Source organism: Carassius gibelio, chromosome A5 (genome assembly GCF_023724105.1).
Source record: "Carassius gibelio isolate Cgi1373 ecotype wild population from Czech Republic chromosome A5, carGib1.2-hapl.c, whole genome shotgun sequence".
Classification (NCBI taxonomy): Eukaryota; Metazoa; Chordata; class Actinopteri; order Cypriniformes; family Cyprinidae; genus Carassius; species Carassius gibelio.
Genome location: NC_068375.1, coordinates 906,368 through 922,590, shown reverse-complemented (window position 1 = coordinate 922,590; position 16,223 = coordinate 906,368). Strand labels below are relative to the sequence as shown.

The 16,223-nt window shown below is 38.2% G+C and overlaps 1 protein-coding gene across 3 annotated transcripts in view; it reads right to left on the bottom strand.

The window, feature by feature from the left end:
* Positions 1-1,231: 1,231 nt before the first annotated feature.
* LOC127988382 (serine/threonine-protein kinase PAK 3) overlaps positions 1,232-16,223 on the bottom strand; it is a 286,343-nt gene continuing 271,351 nt past the window's right edge. For all 3 annotated transcript variants that reach the window (XM_052591128.1, XM_052591145.1, XM_052591137.1), the window contains one exon: positions 1,232-5,196. In XM_052591128.1, coding sequence (XP_052447088.1) covers positions 5,107-5,196 — 90 coding nt within the window. In that variant the 3' untranslated portion in view covers positions 1,232-5,106. The remainder of the gene's footprint in view (positions 5,197-16,223) is intronic.

The window sequence follows — 16,223 nt, the reverse complement described above, 5'->3', positions numbered from 1 at the left end:
ACAGCACTTACCATATTCCCGCAGACATTATACTCTGTCACACATCCCAGACTTCAATTGAGTGGAAAAAGAAATCTTCTGCTGTTGTGCAAGCACTGGTTTACACATTAACAAATGTGTTTTTAAGAAGACTAACTTGCAAGACCACTGATTCATCAAACCTGCTTTCTTTTTTTCTATATTTTGTAGTCAGTAATGAATATGCTATGGGGAAATGTATCGGAGTAAAAGTGTGCATTTTAATTAGGAAATGTAGTAAAGTAAATGTGAAAATCGACAGAAATGTAAAAACACATGCAAAGTACAGATTATCCCAAAGAAATACTTAAGTATTGTAACTAAGTGTCATTACTTCGTTACATTACACTGCTGTTTCATTCGTATTTGTAGCCCTCAAAATAGAAGGGCTTGTGGACTCCTACAAGGTTGAAAACCATTGTTCTACACCCATAGGCTCACAACTCTAAGTGCGATTTCTTTGCATATACAACTGTGATCACCAGACAGACAGGCCTGTATAGAATTTGCATGTGCAGCAGATTTGCAGATTTCCACATAATTAAATGCCCATCATTTCCAGGTTTCCACATCCCCAGAACATTACAAAAGTTGATTAAATATTTTGACTAATTACTTAATGTTGCCAAGAAGTACTCTCAGCAGGTTTTTCTTTCTTTCTCTCTTTCTTTCTTTCTTTCTTTCTTTCTTTCTTTCTTTCTTTAGATGCATTCCCTTGGGCTAAGCAGTGTTAAAAAATAGGATTCGGTGCTGGATTTTCCATATATATATATATATATATATATATATATATATATATATATATATATATATATATATATATATATATACCGTATTTTCCGGACTATAAGTCGCACTTTTTTCATAGTTTGGCTGGTCCTGCGACTTATAGTCAGGTGCGACTTATTTATAAAAATTTATTTGACATGAACCAAGAGAAATGAACCAAGGAAAAACATTACCGTCTACAGCTGCGAGAGGGCTAGAGACGGTAATGTTTTCTCTTGGTTTTTGGTTCTAAATAAATGCGACTTATAGTCCAGTGCGACTTATACATGTTTTTTTCCTCGTCATGACGTATTTTTGGACTGATGCGACTTATACTTAGGAGCGACTTATAGTCCGAAAAATACAGTATATATTTTTCAGTTCAGTTCCAAAACTGTAGCTTTTTGTTTTGTTTGTTTTACACTCAAGACACAGCCATGCACAGTTCTCAAAAGTCATAATTATAATAAATTAAAAAGAAAACATTTGTGTTGGTAAGGATGGTCAGTTTTGTTTCTTTCCCATATTAGAAACCAATAGAGAGATTTTGTTACAGCACAATTACCAGGGTCCACACATTCAGAAGAAATGGGCAGTTTACAAGTGACAAGAGGAATCCTGGAGTGAGTCTTTGTGCTTGCCATGACTGTGGTGCTTTTCAAATTTGTTAACATTTTAATGTGCTCCTAGTCCACATTGGATCCGATCCGAGTCCAAGGGCTACAGTGTATAAATAAATTTGCATTGTGTGTAAGAGTGTGTTCCTCCTAACATCTGCTCCAGTACATGTGGGTAGGCTGCAGTATTGGTCACGTAGTGAGTAATTATGATGGCCATGTTAGCCTGGTTAATGGTGCTAGTCTCTGTTACATGCATAAGCCACTGCTATCTGTTGAATTTACACTACTGTGTCCATCATAGATTTGATCTTGTATTTCTTGGATCTAGGGAGCCCAATATTCACAAACGCATATCAAAGAGAAGCCTGAATATTACTGTCATAAGGTTTTCAAAAATAAAAATATAAAATAAACAATGTTTAATAATGTACATTAAATATCATCCTCAAATTTTTGTAATGCTAACTTATCAAAAGAAAGTAATTTAGTTATGTCATGCATAAAACTGGCTCTTATGATAAAATAACACTCCCCTTTACCTGTTTTGATACTCACTGTTGGAAAGCAGTAGCACTATTTAGATATTGCTATTCATGCCTTTAGATGTCTATGGTTGTTGCTAACTACTATATCTACTCTAGTACCCATCTGTCTACGGTGGAATAGTCTAGGTGTAGTATCCTGAAATTTCACAGTGATTTGAGAGTCTAAAAGCAGGCTGAGCTTATCATATCTACGCACATACATAGCACAAGTCTCACACAAACACTCATTTGTAAAGAAAGATATAAAGTTGACAATCTATTAGACACCTACATCCTTTACAAGGGTATACACTCAGTACTTCTACTCCTGTATGTATAAATATATATTGTTAAACCAATTGAGAGTTAACCTCAGCAAAAATCAAACACTTTTAACTTGTGACAGCTGTTAAATATGGCATCAGAAATAGCACCCCTAGTGATGTTTGTTCGAAACTGGAAAGTGTTGAAACTAAGTGCCAACAAGTGGGTGGGGGTTTGGATTTACAGACTGTTCTCTTAGGGACCATTCACACAAGTTACAAACTACTGTTCAAATGCAACCAGGGAGAGTGCAGTGGAATGGAAAGGAATGGAATGTTTTAGTCAAAAACATTCTGAGCAAATATGCAAACAATGATGTTAATGTTTGGCCAACACACTGTGAATGCACGATTGTTACTGTGACTTTTAGAACTCAGTTCTCTAGGGGGTGATAGAGTTACCTTCAAATATCTGCCATTAACCTGGACATTATTATTCCAATTAGCTGGCTATGTGTAAGCATTTATAAAATGTAACTCAGTGTCTATAACTCATCCAGAATGCGGCTGCAACATTTGTCTTTTAACGAGCCGAAAACAACATGTCACACCTATGTTCATCAATTTTCACTAACACTCACTAAGTTTTCTAAGGAAAACAACAACAACAAGACTTGAGCTTCTAACAGTTGCACTCTGTTCTATCTCTATTCTTACTACTCGTCTTCTTTAAAATAAAAATAAAATGAGAGATCTGAAAATAGCACTCTCTATTCTTTTTCTATTATTACTACTCATTTTCATTATAAAAAGTGCCTCTAATACTAACATTCTCTATTCTTTTCTTGCTCTGTTGTTTTATTTTATTTATTATGAAACTATGACACTTTAGCACTAGCATTTTATATTATTTTTCTATTCTTTTGACTTGTTTTAGTTTTATTTAAAATAGATCCCCTAACCTTAGCATTTCCTATTCTTTTCTACTGTATCTGCTCATTTTTCTTTTTATTTATTATTATTGAAAAAATAATAATTAAAAACTTACATCGTTTACTGAATAAGTCTAACTGAGACTTGTCACAAAAATTGCATATTATTGCCCTTTTGTTAGTTTTGATTGCTTCTATTGCCCTCATTTGTAAGTTGCTTTGGATAAAAGTGTCTGCTAAATGATTAAGTCTGCATTGTCTGTGCAATTGCTTATAGCTTTGTGCTTTAAAAAAAACATTTGTCTTAGGACACAAGGGCAAAGGTTGACACCAATGTGGGATTAATATTTTCCAAAACCTTTCCTACTTAGCTTATACTATTCTAAACAATATCTGCAACTTTGTATTATGAGCACTTATTGTGTTTATTTGGCTCTTTATAAATCGCTTGGTATATTCCTAATTTTTAAGTAGCTTTGGACCAAAGAATCTGCCAAATAATGTAAATGTGCACATAGGTTAGCAATGAAAAAACAGTAGCAAGTCTTATGTGAATGGCCCTTCATTATGCACATATTTTAGCCAAACACTGCACTCTGAAAGATCAAATAGGTTTATGCAATGTTCTCTGATGGTGTGTGATGAGCAGATGTCAAAACCTCAGCAGGGTTTTCCTACTCCATAATGCACTGGAAGTGGTTCATTAGCCCACTCTACATTTGGCTCCTTATGGCTTGGTTTTCAACATTTTTCATTTGCTTTTAAAATGCATAGTATAGAGTACGTATGTGTTGTGGTTTTCATGCTTATGGCAAAGACATTGCACATGAAAACACAGTCTGCAAATCCATTCTGAGAGAGTAAGAGGGAGAGAGAGAGAGGTGTTTTTTTGTGTGCAAATTCAGGATGCATTATGCTTTCAAATGATAATATCTGTATAACACATTAGAAAAGTGACTTTTGTAATCAAATGTTTGCGAGTAAATCTTTTGAAACGTCAAGAACATCTATCTATCTATCTATCTATCTATCTATCTATCTATCTATCTATCTATCTATCTATGTGTATAAATACATACTGTAATACAGCAATAAAACAATAATAAATGAGAATATTACTATATCAGTCTAAGAAAACAAACAAACAAAAACTAGGTACTAAAACTATATATATATATATCTTCTCTCTCTCTCTCTCCGACTAATGATACACAGGGCAACTTTTTGAGCAATGTTGCGATCAACGGGCAACCAGGTGAGACACAGGGCTATGACCGATCAAAAGTATCCAGATTGAAATTGGTTACCCATTTTCAATGGGAAAGTGCCCAATCAACATTGCTCAAAAAAATTGCCTGGCAAAATTGCTCAAAAAGTTGCACATGTAGCCTTTCTCTCTCTCTCTCTCTCTCTCTCTCTCTCTCTCTAGCATACCATGCTCTCTGACTTTGCACACAGTGTAGAAAGAAAATGACTGCTGTGAATATCTGCGGTCGTGCAGATGTCTTGAGGAGATCCCGAGAATTGGAGGTACACATCTTCAGGCACAGGAAAAACCCTGTAAAACCCAAAGAATGTTGCTCGTGATACAAGACAGTTCATAATATATTAAATAAGAGAATAAACTTGATAATTCTTGAGGTCTACTGTAATACACATCATCTTTGATTCCAGAGAGAATGAACACAGGAGTTGTTTTTTCAGTTTTTCTATCCCCTTTCCAGATGTTTAGAGGTGGACACACACTGATGGACTAGTGTGGCAGTTCCATATACATGTTTGAGGGCAAGGACCAGGGCCAATCCCACCTCAAAGGCCTTGAACAGCTGTCAATCACCCTTATAAGGGCAATGCATGTGTTTTTGTCCAGATTCAGATATTGTGTAATTGTGCCATCACACGTAAACACGGTGTACTTGCGCTCTGTGTATGTGTGTCTGGGTGGATGTGTATGCTTGTGTGTGTGGGTAAGGGGATGATCTTAACGGCTGCTATTCTTGATGGCTTCCTTGGCAGCTACAATCAGTGGAGTCAAGCTGGAAAGGGGCTTGGCAATCTTCAGGAACGAATGCTGTAAAGAGAAATAATACATTTAGGAAACTTTCATTTTTATATAAATTTTTATCTCAACATTCCTTTAAACATTAAGGTTTTGCATTGCCATTACAATCTTCCTCGCATTTCCAGACTACATTTTTTTTTCAGTCTGGGTAGACTGTGTGTTTCCTTAATTCATTATACATAACATCTGTGTAATGTCCTTATTTGTAATTTGTTACATTATCCATGTGTATATTATGTGTTATACTATGCATAACATTTCTTCTATGCAATATAATTACAGGACCTATATTGCCTGCATAGTAAAAGGGCAGCTGCTGGCCAAATGGGTGCCCCTAAGCAGGATTGTATTCCTGTGCCCACCTTCCTCAAATATGATGAAAAAAAAAAAAAACACCTACTATGCAGTGAAAATAAAACTTTAATCAAATAAAAAAGTAAATAAATAAATTGTATGAATTACAAATTACAATTGTAGCTCTCGACATTTACCCGTGGCTATAACTTAATTATGACTCTAATTTATTTTATAGTCTCAAGCATTCAGAAATAATGCAAAAGGAAATTAAGCAGTTTCACTATTATAAAACCATGGTTTATTTTTGTAAGGGTTGTGATATGCATGTTTTTGTTGAAGAAATTATAAAGGCTGTGTCATCTATAGCAAAAAGTTGGCCAAAAATGAAAGATTAAGTGAATATTTGGTCCCACTTTATATTAGGTGGCCTTAACTACTATGTACTTACATAAAAAAGGACCCACTTTATATTAAGTGGCCTTAACTACTATGTACTTACATTTTTATTAATAATTTAGTACAATGTACTTATTGTGTACATACATGTTTTTACATTCTACTTATATAAAAAAAAACTACATGTAATTACATCTGTATTTAATTTCTGTAATTGCATTCATAATTACACTGTTGACCCATACTTTACACCTTACAATACAATATGAACACAATAAGTACATTGTTTGGTCCCACTTTATATTAGGTGGCCTTAACTACTATGTACTTACATACAAAAATAAGTACAATGTACTTATTGTGTTCATATTGTATTGTAAAACACTTTTGCTGCTATTGAGGTGGGATAGGGGTAAGGTTAGGGAGAGGGTTGGAGGTATGGGTAAGTTTAAGGGTGGGTTAAGGTGTAAAGTATGGGTCAACAGTGTAATTATAAATGTAATTACAGAAATGAAATACAGATGTAATTACATGTAGTTTGTTTTAATATAAGTACAATGTAAAAACATGTATGTACACAATAAGTACATTGTACTAAATTATTAATTAAAATGTAAGTACATAGTAGTTAAGACCACTTAATATAGAGTGGGTCCCTTGTAATTGAGTATTATTTCATCAGTGTAACAGTACTTGTACTTAAAGGGATAGTTCCCCAAAAAATTAAAATTATGTCATTAATGACTCACGCTCATGTCGTTCAAAACCCGTAATACCTCCGTTCATCTTTGGAACACAGTTTAAGATATTTTAGATTTAGTCTGAGAGCTTTCTGTCCCTCCATTGAAGGTGTGTGTATGGTATACTGTCCATGTCCAGAAAGGTAATAAGAACATCTTCAAAGTGGTCCATTTGACATCACAGGGTCAGTTAGAATTTTTTGAAGCATCGAAAATAATTTTGTTCCAAAATTAGCAAAAACTACGATTTCATTCAGCATTGTCTTCTCTTCTGAAGAGAACCAACGAAACACTCGATGTAACCGAATCTTCTTGAACCAGTTCACCAAATCGAACTGAATAGTTTTAAATGGTTCATGTCTCCAATAAGCATTAATAATGAGCCAGATAACATGAGGGTGAGTCATTAATGACATAACTTTCATTTTTCTATGAACTAACCCTTTAAGTAAAAATTTGCAGTACTCTTTCCACCACTGGTTACGTTTTTATTGGGACAGGACTTGATGGATTTTATTTAACATGACCCCGTGAGTTGGTCTCTATTTCTTAGAGCCAAGCTGCGTAAACTACATATAAGGAATTCAAGTAATGCAGCGGTTCTCAATTCCAGTCATTGTGCCCCCCAGCTCTTCATAGTTTGCACGTCTCTTTTTGTTAATGCACCAGATTCAGATAACCAGCTCATCAGAAGTGAGCTCCGTTTATGGACTGTGTTCCCATTGACATGTTCCCTATTCTCCTCTGTGCAGATGAAATCTGTTGAAGTTTACTTCACTTCAGAACCTTTATTCAAAGATTTATGCTGCACAACGTCTTCACACATGGACACGCCTGACATCCTCTATAAATAAATACAATTTAAATTCACGTCTCGCAGACTTCAATGCACTTTGAATGGAACATATAGGCCTACGTTCACTTCGGAATCATGACAGAATATCCAGGGATGTCCACTTCGCAGTGCACTTATGTTCAAATAAAAGTCTGAAGGGATAAGAGAAACTTACAAAATGTGCAGACAGACTCGGCGCCAGACACAAATTCATAGATGGGCATTTTATTTTTTCAGGGGGGCACAAATGAGATCAACCTCAATGCAATGCATAATATCATTAATTATGAATTAAATTCACAAAAAACTAGGAAGAACTGACGTACCTCTCCATTGACGCAATACAACGAAGCAGTCTAAACACACATCGCAGGGCTCAACAGCAGTGCTTGTCCGCTTATCAAGGACAAGTGGATTTTTTAACAGGCCAAGTGAAAGAGAATTTCCGTGACCGGAGAAGTAGCCTAGCCTGATTAAAACGCCAATAACAACCACCAAAAAGCGATAATGATTCTGCATCCTTTAGTCTCAATGGCCACCGAAAATGCATAATGTAATTATATTAAGTGACTTACATTTAAGATGCAATATTGACTGTTGTTTCAGCAGCAAAAATAGTTCAAAGATCACATCAGAATCATAACGGGTCAGTCTCAATGCAACTCAACCATGTTTTCCTTACTGAATGATTCAGTGTTTTGAATGAATTGATTGATTCAAAGATTCAATGACCCATTCATAGACAACTGTCTCATTCTTGACAAATCATCTGTTTGAACGAATCATTTGAATGAATGACTTGAATGACCTGCTTAAAATAAAATAGGCTTAGGCAACTCATCACATTAGTAGAGCGGTAGTCGACATTGTGCGACAGAGTGGAATCGTCTTAATACAATGTCCTTCCTCTCCTCACTGAACTTTTTGGTTAGGTCCTTTTCAAATGCCAACTTAATTAAATTGGCCTTTCGTTGATGAAGCATGCTAAGGTGATGCTCTGTAAGGATGTTCTTTAATGTGGAAAAAGAGTTCCCACAGAGTGCCGTGCTTGTACCAAAGGTCAAAGCATGTTCGAGCGTAGTCATCACACTTGGCATTGCTTCGAGAGGTTTCTGAAAGTGTTGTAGAACTTTTTTCATTGTCCATCCATCCCAACCCCCCCTGCGTCTCCCTGGTCAGTGGTGGCAACTGTCAGAAGACGTTCAGTTGGCTCATTCAATCACAAAAACGCACAACTATCAAAATATTCTCTCTTCCTGCCGGGTCTCAAGTCCCATCCACTTTTATTGTATAAAATGACTCGCCAACCTCTTTCACTATGTGCTCCGTGACCAAAGTACTCTATCAAACTGTTTTTAATGTCATGGCTAGTATACCTAGCATTGTGTGGGATAGTCTGAGCTATCTAGGCCAACACAGCATCTTTTCACAAAGTATATTCAAATAAGGACAAAAATAATCTGCATTCATCTTCAGCCATACAATCAAAAGCATCACGGTCACCTCTAAAAGGTAGGTGGTTCACTGCAAGGAACTCAACGATATTGATTACTGATGACAAATAGTATCTGTTGCGTTCCAAATGTTCTGCATTATTTAAAGTTGTGATTTCTTTACTGGTCTCAATCTGTCTCTCCTTATCCCTCCACATAGCTTCACAGGTCTGGTGTTCTTTTGACGCTGAATGTTTAATAAGTCCTTTCCCAGTTTCCACTGCATGCTTCCACTAACTAAATACAATAATCATAAATGTGGTGTCTGTGCCAGAGGAGGGCACTCAAAACGTTCTGCATGGGTAGCAGAATGCAGCATCTGCATGAATAGAGTATTCCAGCCTATCTCTGCTTCTATACCTGGAGCTGTTAAAAGTATTTTTTTTTTTTTTTTTTTTTGCCTGAGAAAACACGTGCACGACAGTTTTTTTTAAGATTACTTGGTTGGGTTTCTCAACTCCGAGATCCCCTGGTGCTGCCACCTTTGACAACCCTTGCTTGAGGCCTTGGCAACTGGAACAGCTGACCTCTGCACTGTCAGTAGTTGAATCATCGTCTTGTGAACTGCGACACCCAGGGCTTTCGCCTAAAGTTAAATTGCTGCTGCACTCTCTTGCAAACTTTGGTGGTTTTTGATTAAAGAAACGCAGTATATCCATAGCACTGCCACACGAGATCGCTCAGCATTTCACTAAGTGTAAATAGCCCACCACGTTGGCAGAGGCTGTTTACACCAACATGTTATTGGGATAGTCAACATTACAAAATATGATCTTCAGTTGACAGATTCAATACTGCAGATGGAAAAGTGTGTCTTACTACTTTTGACGCATTCGACCAGGGTTCCTTTTGACAACTTTTTTCTCCCATTTAAAAATTCAAATCACACCAGAAATTTTTTTTTTTTAATCAAAATCAAGAAATAGTCAAAAAGTTGAAAATAAGGTATCGCGTAGGCTTAGTGTTGGTATATGGAGGGCTTTTGTCCCAAAGTGGCATCCATTTAATAATTTGAATTAAAAATAATAATAATAATAATAAAACAAATAAAAAATAATTATACATACATACATACATACATACATATATATATATATATATATATATATATATATATATATATATATATATAAACCCAGTAGTCTCTACGGTCCCCAGACTCACAGCCTTGACACGCTCAGGCCCAGTGGAAGTCCTTCTATCAGCATTTTGTGTTTCTGGACTGCACAATGTTAGCGAGTATGCCCCAGAGGCCTCTCTTGTCCATGAGTCTGCCTCAGAGACCTCTTATTACCATGAGTCTACCCCAGAGGTGGTGGCTTCTGCTGCAGAAACTCCAGAGGTGGCTGGTTCCATTGCAGAACCTCCATTTATAGCCAGCAAGGTCATCTAAGAACTCACATTCTGTCCCGTCACTGCCAAGCAGGCCATCCATGAATTCTTTGCCTGTTCAGCCATGGCCAAGGTGGCCATTTGTAAACTTTCTGCCAGTCCAGCCATGGCCAAGGAGCCGGCTTGTGAATTATTTGTTATGGCCATTGAGGCTGTTGTAAACATCTCTGTGCCTTTTGCTCTAGTTCTGTCTGAGCCATCTTGGTGGTCTCAAGCCCCATCAGCTTCACCCTGGTGCTCATTGGCTCCTCTGTGGGGACGTTCGGACCCATCTGCTCTGCAGTGCTGGTTTTAAGATGCGTCTTGGTGTCCTTCTGCTCCGCCTTGGATCCCTACTCCACCAGCTTTACCACTGCTCTATGGCCCAGGTCCTCCACTGTTCTACAGTATGCCACTGCTCCATGTTGTGATTGGTTGTCTCTGTCATGTGTCTTGTTTCTCATTGGTTGGATTGTCATGTGACCTGTATTGTTTGGTATAAGTAGCTCTCATGTTGCCATTGTCTCAGTTCCAGTAATCCTCTATTGGTAAGTTTATATTTCTATTCATGCCAAGTCAAATCGTGTCTGGCCAAGTCAGATCTTTGTTTGTAATTTGGATTTCACCTTTTCAATAAACTGCACTGGGGTTCATTACAAATTGCTTTCAGTGGACTAAATATTACACTGAGAATGCAATACATGTCAAAATTAGAGACCTTTTCTGTGAAATAGGCCTACTCAAAATATGTTTCAGCTATTTAAAGACTAAAAATTTATTTTTATTATTATTTATTTATCTGCACCTAGAGACAACCTCCATTGCTTTAAATGAAAGTTTAGTGTGTTGTAGAAAATCATCAATTAAATTTTTTCATAAAAGTATTTTTGAGCCCTGTTATACCACACTAAAGAATGCATATCACTCCGTCCACAGAGCAGCTTTAGGACTCTTTGACCACTGCCTGGTTCAACATCTTTCACCATACAGGCAAAAATTTAAATCTTCTAAGCCTGTTAAGCCTTGGGCAGAGCTGTGGCCTAATGGTTAGACAGTCAGACTTGTAACCTGTAAGTCACAGATTTAAGTCTCAGTGTTGGCTGGAGTTGTAGGTGGGAGGAGTGAATGAACAGTGCTCTCTTCTATCCTCAATAACCTTGGCTGAAGGGCCCTTGAGCAAAGCACAACTCAGAAAGCTTGCATTAGATTGGCAAAGAGGAGCTATGCTAAAAAGCTAATTTTCAACCATCGACCCTGCTTCAGTGTGGAAAGGTCTGAAAGACCTTACAAACTACAAGACACCACCCCCCAGCACTGAAGTGAATCAACAACTTAATGACGACCTGAATAAGTTTTACAGTAGATTTGAAACTCCTGGTCTTACACCCCACACCCGCTCTGACCATCTCTCCACACAGCCGTCAACACCATCAGCTCTCCCTTCTCCCCAACTCCTGCACTTCAGATCAGTGAAGATTATGTGCGTCAGGTCTTCAAGAAACAGAAGAGAAGCACCAGGCCCAGATGTGTCACACCAACCTGCCTAAAAACCTGTGCTGACCAGCTGGCCCACATCTTTTCATAGACCTTGAACAGATCACTGGGGCTGTGCGAAGTCATCTGGGCCTGGCTGCTTAAAACACTCCACCATCATCCCACCTCCCAAAGTAACCCAAAATCACAGGACTTAATAACTACAAACCTGTTGCTTTAATGTCTGAGGTCATGACATAATTTGAAAGACTTGCGTCAGCTTATCTGAAGGACATCACTGGACACGTACTGGACCCCCTGCAGTTTGCTTACTGAGCAAACAGGCCAGTGAATGACACAGTCAACATGGGACTGCACTACATCCTGCAAAATCTGGACAAATCAGGGACTTGTACAAATATCTTGTTTGTGGACTTCAGTTCAGCCATCAACACCATCATCCCAACACTCCTCCAGACCAAACTAACCCAGCTCTCTGTTCCTAGCTCCATCTGTTAGTGGATCGGCAGCTTTCTGACTGAGAGACAATAGCTAGTGAGAATTGGTCATTTCACATGCAACAGCCGCAAAATCAGCACTGGCGCTCCTCAGGGATCTGTGCTCTCTTCACTGCTCTTCTCCTGTACATCAATGACTGCACCTCTACTGACCCCTGACACTACAGTGGAGTCTTTCAGATTCCTGGGCAGAACAATTTCTCAGGACCTGAAGTGGGAGGATCAGATTCCAGACTGCTGAGCGAATCACTAGCACCATCCTCCCCACTCTCCAAGAACTGCACTCATCCAGAGCTGGCAAAATCACTCTTGTACCTGTCACGGTTGATAAACCGTGATCTCGGGTTTTGCACTATGTGGGTGGAGTATGTGTGTTTTGCGTCAGCACTGATTGTTTCATGTGGGCATCTCCGCTAATTGTTCATCAGCACCAGCTGCAACTCATTACCCTTCCCTATATATTGCCCTGTCTAACGTCTTGTGTTTTTCAGAGCGTTGTTAGTCATTCCGTGTCTCATGTTCTGCCTTCCTTGTGTTTGTTTCTTGTCATCGGAATGCTGTCCACTCCACCTCATCACTGGATTGCACCCCTTGCCTTCAGTACCTCGAACCCAGCACACTTCCTCTTTGAACTGTTGCCATCTGGCTGGCGGTACAGAGCACTGAGCACCAGAACAGCAAGACATGGGAAAAGATTCTTCCCTCAGGCCATCTACCTCATGAACAGTTAAATGTTCTCCCCACTGTGCAATAAAACATGTGAATTGCCCAACTATCTATACTTATATTTATTAAATGTTTGTTATTAATTTAATATATATTACATCTATCCACATTCTCTTTGCATAATTTGTCTATAGCACATATGTAATATACATATAATGTACCTCTTTTTTATTGTATATTGTTTTTTACATATTTATTTTCACTCACTTATTTTTATTTTGTTATCTGTTTTTTTGTCACTTGTCAACCAGTCTGAAGCTTCTGTCACCAAGGCAAATTTCATGTGCATATAAGCACACTTCGCATTAAAGCTCTTTCTGATTCTTACACAATCTGTATTGAATAAAGCACTATATCAATAAAGGTGACTTGACTTGAGTTGACTTGTATATTCACTCTTTTCCGCACCATTTCTTAAGGCCCAACACTTCTAATAGTGTGAATTTACTAACTAACTAATCGTTTCTTGAAGATGGCTATAGATTCAGCTCCTCTGATTGAATTGGGCAGGTAATTCCATAGGGAACATTTAAGGAAAAAGTCTGTGAAAGTGATTTTCTGCCTCTTCAGGATGGGACTACAATGCACCATTCACTTGCAGAACCCAAGCTTCTGGAGGGCACATAAGTCTAAAGTAGTGAATTTAGGTAACTTTTTGAGGGCTGAATTAAAACATCACAACGAACAAATAAATAAATAAATGAATAAATAAAATTACAGGATGATCCAACCTGCATGAAATTCATCATTGCGACTCAAAATGTTAGTCAGAACTGTGTATGACGGGGTGTCAAACTCCTATTCCTGGAGGGCCACAACCCTGCAGAATTTAGATTCAACCCTAAATAAATGCACCTGATCTAGTCCTTCAGGCTTATTTGAAAACGACATGGTATGTGTGTTGCAGCAGGGTGGAACTAAACCTGCAGGGGGGCCATGGCCCTACAGGAACTAAGTTTGACACCCATTGGGTTATTGCCTCCACGCACCTGTATGCACTCCTGACAACGTCTGAATATGCTCCTTATGAGATGGTGGGAGATGTCCTGCAAGTCCTGCAGGACATCAGTGAACTCATAGAAAGTCTGTTGTGCTACTTAGCGGATTCGGATGCTCAGATGCATAATGTCCCAGAAGTTCTTGATTTTATTCAGGTCTGGGCAGTGTGACAGCCCATCAGTGGCATCAATAACTTCATCATCCAGAAGCTGCCTATACACTCTGGCCACATGACGCTGGGCATTACCATGTACCAGGAGGAACCCAAGGCCCACTGCACCAGCCTAAGGCCTGACAGTAGCTCTGAGGTTTTTAATCCTGGACCCTAATAGCATTAAGGGTACTGTTGGGTAGCATGTGGAGTTTGTCCAAATGTCTTTGAAACTGCATGTATGGATGTGCCATCCTGTTGGAGCTGGACTACCTGTGCAAACTAATTGGATTGCTGGTACTGCCTAATGCTACAAGCAGGGCTGGGAAGATAAAATTTAAAAAGTATTTCACTTCACATTTATTTGTTAGATTACTCAAGTTTTGTAACTTAATCTGAAGACTTGCTGCATTTGGTCTCGTACTCTATCTATCTACCTTGTCAGTATCATGTGCTTGCTGATACTGTTGTGATAAACAGTAAAGTATTTCAAGCGCTAGCAAAGACAGTGTAAAGAAATACTCTTTGAGAGAAGCAGTTAATCAGTGGAAGTTAAAAGCAGATCTTAAGTGTATTTATTTCTTTTCTCATTAGTGTTTAGTGCAGTTGTCGTTGCTAGGAAATGCTTGTTTGTTTACTGTGTTGAGACGAGTTTGGTCTCGTACTCTATCGCATACCTTGTCAATGTTGTGCTCTTGCTTAAACATTCGTTGTGATAAACAGTGAAGTCAGTTCAGCTGAAGTTAATTTCTGTTTAGTCTGACGGGTATAAAAAAAGTTAGTGTACCGTGGCAGCCCTCCTGTTAAGCCCTCCTCGTGTAAAGACCGAAGAGTGTAAAGACCATCGACTCTACCGTGCAACTCCACCACGCAGGGATAACGGCAATGGATACAAGTATTATTTTGATTAATCATTTTCCCTAATACTTGTTTTACTTCTGTTTTATTTTTAGTATTTCCAAATCCCTACTATCACAAACTGTAGGCAGCACAATCCTAACACACTTTGCCTATGTCTGCTAATACACTACATTCGTTTTCTGTTTGTCTCTGGAATTGCCAGTCTGCTGTAAACAAAGCTGATTTCATTACTTCTATTATTAGTCATTCAAAGCTAAATCTCATGGCCCTGACAGAGACCTGGATCAAACCAGAGGACACTGATACACCTGCTGCACTCTCCAATAATTTCTCATTTTCCCACTCCCCCTGTTTGACTGGAAGAGGTGGAAGTACTGGTCTGCTTATCTGGAATGATTGGAAATTTTATCCTTAACCATCTTTGGGTATCAACTAGAGTCCGGTCTTGGACTCGAATCCGGACTTTTTTCGATGATCTCAGACTTGTCTCGGACTCGTGGTGTTTGCACTCGGACTTGGCCATTGGATTCGCCAAATTTTCTCCTTGGTCTCGACCAAGTCCAGCAAAAAAAAAAACAAAAAAACAAATGCTACGAGTGCCACTTTCTCCTTTTTTCCAGAGCACTCTGTAGCCTGCGATCTACGCCTGCGCTCCAGTGGCGTCTGCTGTTGCTGGGCAACCATGACCTGCTCTCCATGAAGACGCAGAAGTTTCAGCAAAGTATAAATGGATTTCCAGCATTAAAAATCCCTTGCAGTAGCTCTGCTGATAAAATCATTTTAAAAATGGCTATACTTGTACAGCTATGATCAGCTGTTTCTTCATCTTGGCTTAGCTTTGAATTGTTAGGAAAAAGGATGTGCATGAGCAGCGGTGCACTTGCTGTATTCTGAAAAGTTTAGATGTGTCTAATTTAATTTCCTTAATAAAAGATTTTAGATCATGTCTTATTTCCATCTACACCTAGACAACCTTAAACTTACCATTTACAATAAAGTAATGCTAATTAATGTTGTACAGTATAGGGGTTGCAATGCTAGTGATTTCTACTAGTCAATTTTTTTTTTTATACTCGAGTTACTCGACTACTTGTGGTTCATGGTATTGTAAATGAAAAACAAAAACACAAAACAATAAATAGTTTTTTTTTTTTAAATCAATAAATGCTTATTAAT